The sequence below is a fragment of the Penicillium subrubescens genome, assembly GCF_028828155.1.
Source record: "Penicillium subrubescens strain IBT 31985 chromosome Unknown utg000004l_segment0_segment0, whole genome shotgun sequence".
Taxonomy (NCBI): domain Eukaryota; kingdom Fungi; phylum Ascomycota; class Eurotiomycetes; order Eurotiales; family Aspergillaceae; genus Penicillium; species Penicillium subrubescens.
Genome location: NW_026643154.1, coordinates 2,537,686 through 2,546,646, shown reverse-complemented (window position 1 = coordinate 2,546,646; position 8,961 = coordinate 2,537,686). Strand labels below are relative to the sequence as shown.

Genomic DNA, 8,961 nt, shown 5'->3' with positions numbered 1-8,961 from the left:
GTGTCATGGACTGAGCTGAACTGTGAACTGGGAATTTTGGATGTTTTGGATATCGTGCCATGAGTTCACGGAGAGGAGGGGTGATACTAAAAGATCTTTGTTTTCTATCTGGCCGTGGGAAGAGGCATAATTGAGGCCTTGAGGATTTACACCACGCATACCTCGTCTTGTCTTGCCGCTACGCTGTATGCTATACGCTATGCTATATTAGACACCTATCATGTTTTCTAGATCGTTGGTTTGTTTTATCTTATTTGGTTAGGGTTTTGGTTCTGGAATTGTGTTATTCATTTATTTGTCACTTTTCTGCTCTCTAATGATATCGTGTCGCTTATTGAATATGAATCAGGGGGATCGAGATCTATTGGAAAGTCAATGCTCTATAGACTCTACCTGGACATGCAGAATAGAATCTATCAGTATAATTTCCGAGGTCAAAAGCAACAAAGTACACCCCGTTCGCACGTTTACTCTACTCCCAAGCTAGAGCCTTTTTCCTGAGGACACATGTAAGACTGGCCCGCCAATTCCTTAAGCATTCACCTCTTTCCTTCAGAAAATACTTAACTCCGAATCCCCGCCAAGACCTCCAGAGAAAGGGGTCTTCGGATATCGCGCGAAACACGGAAGTGAACCCTGCAGAAAGGGTTTGAGGGTTAGTACTTTAGGAAGGACATGGATTTTCCTATCTGGGCTAGCTAGATGGACCTGCAGAGACTTGCTTTTTCGCTGCTTTGGGGTATGAAGAAGCCAGCCTTGTCTGAGTGACAGAAGGTCTATGTGTGGTCATCCTTGCAGGTACTGGGTGGTCAGTGTAGGGCTATGTATAAATACTACTACTACAGCAGGTCTCTTTCTTTGGCGGGTCACTCTTGTCGTGATGAACAGGCTAAAATACACTGGCGGACAAGACAACGATGGATGGTGAATATAAGTCTCACCATGGCCTACAGCTATCTTTTTTTCCTCTTCAAGCTCCAGGGTAAGCAAAAGCAAGCCTGGACTGCCCAAAATTGACGCTGATCGCGATCGGCAATTACTGACCACGACCACGACCACATCCAAGCTCGGCCGAGGCCGAGCCTGAAGGACCCTCTTGCAGATATCCACGCAGAAAAATAATATTAATTGATTAGAAATAATCAGAGATGGAGGGCGTATTACATCTTGTATGAGGGCTTGTATAAATTTCCATCGTACCCAGTTTTGGATACGAGAAAAGTGGGCTGGAACATGGGCTTGGCTCGGGATACTGTAGACGAATGGCATACGTAGGTCTTGATTCTTAGTCCCGGTTAGTCTGGTCTTGGCTGTAATGTTATGATCTGATAACGAAATCTCCCGCATCGGTCTTTTATGGGTCAGATCCGGTATCGCAGGGATTTTTTGGATCTCTGCGCTACACGCTACAGAGCTCTCTCTGTACGAGACGAGGTAACTCCCACACTACCTACGAGCATATTAGCTTGTAGGAGGTTTGAGCTTCCAGGAGGAAATGCCTACTCTTTCCCTAGCATCCATCACTAACGGTGAAGATCTTTCGTGTCCAACAATTGTTAGACTAGTTCCCACAAAAGATACAAGTGTACCCGTCCTTTCCTCAGTTGTACGAAGCTAGCAATGACTTACAGTACCTTAGTTCTTACTCCCTGTGTACAGTAACAATAGTACGGTCGTACGTATGTAGTACCGATGTTCTCTTTGTTTCTTTCCAGGCCGAGACATAAAGTGGATCCCCCCCTGCGTGGCGCCATCAGATAACACAGTTTTAATATTAAAAAGGCTGGGAAAATTTTTATCTGATCAGAACGCCACCTCCGATTCCCGGTTCCGTGGATTAGATTATTTCTGTTTCTGGTTTGTTTTACTTCGTACTTTATACACCGTAGTATAACTAGGGCCCGGAGGAATTGACTTTGGGTTCCATTCTTTTGTGTGTTTCTTTAGCACTGGAGACTGACGGATTGAATTTTGCTCGGTTTCCTCGGGCGGAGGGATTCCGTATGGCGCGGCTTGGGGTGATTATAAGCTTAGGTACGCATACTAACATAAGGCACTGCATCCACTGTATAACCACTGTGTTTTCTGGATTACGGACCTGATTGTCCCGTCTATCACTCCCCTTCTCCGCCTAGTGGGATGGAGCCCTCGAAAACGTGATAAATTACTAGGTCCTCTGCCCTGCCCTACCCTGCTCTGTCCTGTCCTGACTTTCCGTTTCTGTCCCCGCCCTGCCCACCTACCAGGCGCTTTCAACCGAATAAGACATCTACTTCTTGTAGTAATTGCTGTACTGTATGTAGGAACTTGCATATGCCATATGACTAGGCAATGCATCCCCATTAGTAGCTCAATCCGTCTGTCATGAACATTCCCATTGCGATTACACTACACTACACTATACTACGGACACGTAGCACAAAGCGCAGCCTACGTACTGAACCGAGGGACCCGCTATATACCCATTCAGGCGAGGAATCCCGAAGTGGCTCGCGCCTTGTCCTGCTTCAGTCAGTCCAGTCAAATCCACTTCAGTTCAGTTTCGGTCTGGCCAATGCAGCCATGCAGGGGCAAGCTGCCATTCCGATTTCGTATGTACGTACCTCACCATGAGGCATCAGGCATCAGGCATGGACTAGACTAGTATCCTTTTGGACTGGACTCCACTAGATGAGTGGCATGTTGCAATGCGATGCGATGCGGTGTACAGTACATACGTTGTTGTTATAGTGTTATGCTCACTGCTGTCCATCTGTCAAACTACTCCAATTCCGAGACCGGGACATGACTACGGCCGAGTCAGACATCAGATGATCCTGTAGATACCGATGCCAGCGACGATCCTTTGTCCGCGTTAGCCGCACTTCAAAAGTGGGTGCTATGTATTGTCAAGAGCATGAGGTAATTCAAAGGCAGTACAAAGAGTACCTAGGTATTCGTTTCCAATGTAAGCTTCTTCAGAAGCCCGCGTGATAGCTGCAAGCTACTCTATTGCCACTCGAGATGCTATGCTGGTCACTCGTAAATACAGCCCTGTATCTTGGCCTCACTAGCCCAGGTATCCAAATCGGACTTGTAGTTGGAATCGGTATTCTTCGAGGAAGTCGTATAGAACTCTCGTGCAGAATTCAATGCAGGAATCGACCTGTGTCGGCAAAGTCCCTCGTGCTAGAGTCCTAGGTAGATTTGGTATGAAACTACCTTAGCTGCAGGACCCCAGGACTCTATCTTGATAACAGCTGTACTGCGGGAAGAATATTTGATACTTAGTCTAGTACGCTAATGTAAATAGACCAAGAAAAAGAATGACTGTATATACGATAAAGCACAAGTCAATCCGAAGAAAAAAGTCATTTCTAGCATTCATCCACTGTACAAAATCTCTAAATGCCGTCAAAGAAGCAGGAAAACAATAACCAAAACAGGTGAAAAGGAAAAGGGATACAAAAATAGAATATGCCACGCAAACAATGCAACACTGAGACGAGACGCTGCAGCTCAGTTAAGTTCATACATGAAAGGGTAGGGGGGGTCAATAGTCAATAAGAAAACGTAGATTATTATACGTCATCAATGCAAAGTCTCCAACACCAACACCATCGCTGGTCAGTTGAAATCTTCGTCTGCATATGTCACAGGGGTAGGGGTGGGGGAGTGGTAAATACTATAGTCAGGTAGAACGTCCACAATGGAAAAGGGTTCAAGGCATGAGATCGAAGAGGAGAGGAGGAATCATTTCAAACCATCTGCTCGGGATCATCACCCGCCACACTGCGATACGCAGCACCATCACCGCTGCGACTCCCACCCATACGCATGCGCGTCGGAGTCTCATACATATCGTTGTAATTTACAACCTCACCACCCAGCATCCCTGAGCCCGTGGTACGTTTACCAAAGATAGGCGCCGGATCACACCAGAAGTCGCGGCAATTGGTAGCGATACCGTGGGAGAAGGGGTTACGTGGTCGAGCAGCCTGCGGTCCATCGCGAAGACCGTCCCTTGCTGTCGCGAAGAACGTGTCGATGCCCAGCAGGGAGGACCACTGTGTGCAGAAGCCGTGTCGTCGGCGGGGTGGACCGGGGCGGGCGAGTGCTGGGTTGGGGCCGGCGCCGGAGGCAGTAAGACCGGCGCCTTCGAGGGAGGTTGTGCCGGCTGTCATGGCAGAGGCGAAGGCTTGTGAGCTTGGGTATGATCGGTCGATGTGGTGGCCGCGCATGTTCTCGTATGTGGTTTGGTTGCGGGAGACTTGCACGAGCTGGACGGCGCAGAGCATCGTGACCCAGACTAGCTGGAGGATGATCCAGATATCGAGGACGAGAGTGAAAGTGTCGCGAGTCACGATGTCACATAGTGTGTCGTTAATAATGTTGCACTTGGCGCCGGTGACGGGTGGTAGACCTTGGATATCTATGGAAGCCAAGTTAGCAAGGTGAGTCCTATCAAGCGGGTGAGTTTTTTCACTTACAGCCAATGCTGAGCTGCACAAAGAGAATGATGCCGACTTCGAGAGAGACAATATACATGACAAAGTGGCGCAAATTGTTCGCTCCAACGCAGTTGTCAATCCAGGGGCAGTGACTTGGGCTAGTTAGCAAAAAGATCCAAATGATGACAGTCAGTTTGGTACATACTGGTCATGCTTGGCAACACAGCGGCCACAGCGGCGGCAGTGCTTGCTACGAAGGGGCTTTCTCGACATGCAAGGAACGCAAAAGTTCTCTTCGTCAAACTTCCACTGCTCAAACAGCTCTTTCACCATCTCCCTCTGCTGGTTCCGGCTGCTGAGCTTGGGCACATAGCCAGGATCTTCAATCATAGCCAAAGTGTAGAAGTAGGCCGTGAGACTAAAGAAAGCGGCAAACAGGATATTCAAGATTGGGGCAGAAGAGTAGGTAGCTGTCATCATCGGTCAGAAATGGGTTTGAAATGGTTGCTAATTTTGAAAAACTCACCTGGCAACACTTTGAAGGCATAACGGAATCCAACCCAGAACAGCGTCGCTGCAAAAACACCAGCCAGATACGGCTAATCAAGTCAGTTTAAAGTCAGGATAACAAAATACCCATTAACAAATGAGAACATACCGTCTTCTGCAAAATCCGATACTCGGCAGGACCCCGATTCGCCACCTGCTGCGCAACATATTGCATACCAAACACCGTCGCAGCCGTAAACGGAACACCAAACCAAATAGGCATATGACTGAGCATCCAAATAGCCAGCAAAAGAGTCAAGAACGGCCACAAGAAGAAGAACTTGCCCATAACGCTCTTATTCCGCATATACCCCGACAACCCCATCGGTACAGCCTTCTGCGTACCATCAGGCTCGTACCCCCGCTCAGCAAGAGCACGCAACCAAACGCGCGAAGTGTTCATTTCCTGCGCAACAGTACTAGGAGACTTGCCATCGCGCGTTTCCGCAAATCGATCCGCGCCGTACTCCAGCAGCTTCAACACGCTGGGTAAAGAGCCCTTGACCAGCGCCCAGTGCAGCGGTGCCAAACCACCCTCGTCCACGGCGTTGGCATTCGCGCCCCATCGCAAGAATAAATCCACGCATGCTGGATAGCCCTTGTACGCAGCCCACATCAGACCCGTGTGTCCCTGCTGGTCGACTACATCGACGGGGATCTCTTGGTGTAGGAGGAGGAGCACGAGGAATGCGTTGCCGTCGATGGTCGCCAGGTGAAGGATGTTGTAACCTTGCACGTCGGTCAAAAGCGGGTCTGCACCGTAGGAAAGCAAGAGGTTGACAATGTAGTAGTGGCATCGCTGCGCTGCCCACATAGCCGGTGTAGCTACTGATTCTCCGCCTTTGGCGTTTACGTCGGCGCCCGAGTCGAGGAGGAACTTGCACATGGCATATTGGTTGTTGATAGCCGCCCACTAAAAAAGAAGAAGCTAGTTAGCCAACATCCACCCACACTGTTATATTACTCCCTCTCTGAGCGCACGCAGCTCGGAGATACCGATAACCGCGCCGTCTTTCTCGGGGATGGTAGAAACGGAAACATACATGAAGCGGCGTAATACCCTCCTCATCCCGATGATTCGCAGTCAATTTCTTCGTCGCAAACATATTCTGCATGGCGCCAATCTCGCCAATCCGAGCCAACTGCATAATATCCTCACCCAACGGGATCGAGCCCTTGGGCGCATCGCGCTGGATAGGCTTCATCTCGACCTCGTTTGCGGGCGACGCGGTCTTGCTGTTCATCGATGTGGATCCCGAGGTGGTGCCCGCGGGGCTACTGCCCTCTGTATCGGGCGACGACGTGGAAGCCATGTGCGCGGAGCGGATGTGTTGTGTTGCGAGTATCGTCGTGGGGAGAAGGGGAGAACGAACGGGAGGCCCGCCGGACACGACACGGGCACGGGGTTTGGGTGGAGGGAGAGGCGATGCGGGAGGGTTAGAGAAGTGGCGAGGTAGTTTGCTTTTCTCTAGTATTTCATTGCGAGTTTTTCCTTTTGTTTCCCGTTGTACTGTTCGTGAATCTGGTCGACCACCGATAAAAAGGGGAGTTGTTGTCGGAGATGATCGACCTGGAGAAAGCGGCGAAAAGGCGGAACCTTTTTTTTGGAAGTCGGGGAACAACTGTCTAGTGCTGACGCTAAGGTTGCCCCTAACACCTAATGTTGAGGTGTACAAGATGGTCGATGGAATAGATGTATCGTCTTTTATTTCTATATCTCAGAGATTTTTCCTCTAACCTTGACTATTATCGATGCCTACAGTATGCACAGCCGTACTCGTGTTCCTGATTCTTCTTAACCGTGGACCTGCACTGTGGAGATTACTCAGCCGCATAGGCAGCCGCATTTCCTTGGCTGGTCAAGACAAGAAGCATTTGAATTTCGAATTTGGATATGGATTCGCTATTTACATTCACTAGTACATATGAGAGACACGTTGTCAAACAAGGGAGAATGAGGAGGGAGAGGGAGGGAGGAAGCGGAATAAATCAACCACTCTTCTCCTCCAGAAAATCAGTTTCAGATAACTGCAAATGTCCAGTGCAGTGTATCCTCGCCTCATCCATCAGCATCCGCGCATCCACACGCAGGTCAAAGTCAGCCAAGAAGCAAAAGGCCACTTCCAGTTTGGAGAGCTCCTGCTCAGAGACTCCGCCGACTTTGGCCACGCGACTATGCGGGAAACTGAGATCTTCAAGTGCCTTCGTGGCAACTAAAAGTCCCGCAAGAACGAGTCGGTGCATGTTCTTCGGTGATGGACGAACTACTTTCTCCACGAAGGCCATCCTCGTGATATAGACGCTCGCAGCGAGAAGGACCGCGGTCGACATGGGACAGTATCGGTGTAGACGCTGGAGGTAATCCTTCAGCGCAATCGGGGGGATATTCTTGGAGAGGAACTTTCGCGAGAGCATCCGTAGTTGAAAAGTGTCCTCTTCGGATCGGTCGCCGTTCCCGTCCTCGGTATCACCACAGTGTAATCCTACACTCCTCATCGGTGGTTCTTCTTCCGTCGGTGTCTGGGGTTCCATCGGGGTCGAGCCATTGGAGTTGGGATAAGAGGAGGTAGAGGCAGGCAATGTCTCAAAATGCGCAACCAATTTTTCGATATTGTTGCAGATCAGTAGGAGCGCAGTCTCGGGCGCAATGTCAAAAACACTGGTGGCGCCCTTCAGCAGCGCTTCTAGTCCCATCGACTCTGCATCGTGAGGCGGCGAGCCCAACTTTAGTACAGAGCCTGGGGATAAGGTGTCGTCCGAAGAGACGCACTGGGTTTGTGTCATGACCGCGGCCATCTTGCCGGAGTGGAATTATTGTCTGCTGCGGGAGTAAGCCGCAAGCGCGGCTGTCGAGTATGGAAGAGCACACCTGGACCTGCAGGTTGATAGCGGCTCCCCAGGTGGAACTCTCATTGTATAACCGCAGACCACAATAGAAGGAGGCTCTTCGGGCGGATGTGGTGGTGTGATGTCAGAGCTGTTCGGCGGAGGAAAGATAAGGGAGGGCGGAAGGTAACGTTGGGACGAGTACGACGACTTGGGAGGTCGAGGCGGGCGCAGTAGAAATAAAGTGTTTCAGCGCAAGATATGGGAGATGCGATCGATCGAGGTTTGTGAAACCTGTACGGAGCTGGCTGCCTGATGGTTAACAATGTCCCCTGCCCGAAAAGCCACGGCAGAAATACCACAATGCGGCACTCACTGCGGTCCAATCGTTCACGGCGAGGGCGGTCGGGAATGGTCAGAGTAAGAGCGCTCAATGATGAGCTACTGCAGATTATATATAGAGGGTCAATGCATAATAAACCACTGATGGGGGGGAGGAATCGAATGGCTAGGGGAAGAGGCGACAGAGCGAAAGATAAGGGTGTTCTTCGGTCCGCCTGTGACGCTTCTTACCGGATTGGGACATGCGATTCCCCACTGTTTCCACTGTTCTGCTGCCACATGGATAAGACTTCCAAGTTTGGGCCAGTTTGATTTCTAACCAGGAGGAATTGTGGCGTTATGCTCTCGAGATTAACGTGCTTGTTTTACCGAGGGGCTTTATACAATACATAATCTCTAAGCGAGCCCATGTAGTGGTGGTGCAGTAGTAGGTCGATGATTACCTGTGGATATATATCGGATCGACACCGAACCTTGAATTAAAGTGTGCACTAACCTAATACTCTGATACTCGACCGAGAAAATTTAACAAACGAGAGACTGATAAGTGACATCATCATAATTATCATCATAACTCTGAAAGAACCCAAAACAATCGAGGGATAATAAGCGCCGAACCTTTTCTATGAAATTCATCCAAACGCTGCCAAAGACCAACAAACAACCATAAATAAGACAAACAACAACAAAGGAAACAAAAAAAAAAAAAATGAGAGTCAAACATCAGACATCAAACATAACGCCTTGAATCCCGTACCCTCCTCCCCTGCCCTCTCGGCTCCCGATACTCATACATCACCCCCTCACTACTCAC

At 49.6% G+C, this 8,961-nt stretch overlaps 2 protein-coding genes across 2 annotated transcripts; both read right to left on the bottom strand.

The window, feature by feature from the left end:
* Positions 1 to 3,737: 3,737 nt before the first annotated feature.
* N7473_005992 (ankyrin repeat domain-containing DHHC palmitoyltransferase family protein) lies at positions 3,738 to 6,292 on the bottom strand (the record flags this gene model as incomplete). Its single annotated transcript, XM_057151932.1, has 6 exons — positions 3,738 to 4,411; positions 4,470 to 4,582; positions 4,636 to 4,900; positions 4,957 to 5,029; positions 5,089 to 5,892; positions 6,023 to 6,292. 6 exons carry the CDS (start codon positions 6,290 to 6,292, stop codon positions 3,738 to 3,740), a joined length of 2,199 nt encoding a protein of 732 aa, XP_057009737.1.
* A 676-nt stretch (positions 6,293 to 6,968) lies between these two features.
* On the bottom strand, positions 6,969 to 7,775 carry N7473_005991 (putative cyclin-dependent protein kinase complex component; the record flags this gene model as incomplete). The annotated part of the gene is made up of 1 exon (XM_057151931.1): positions 6,969 to 7,775. One exon carries the CDS (start codon positions 7,773 to 7,775, stop codon positions 6,969 to 6,971), a length of 807 nt encoding a protein of 268 aa, XP_057009736.1.
* Positions 7,776 to 8,961: the final 1,186 nt, after the last annotated feature.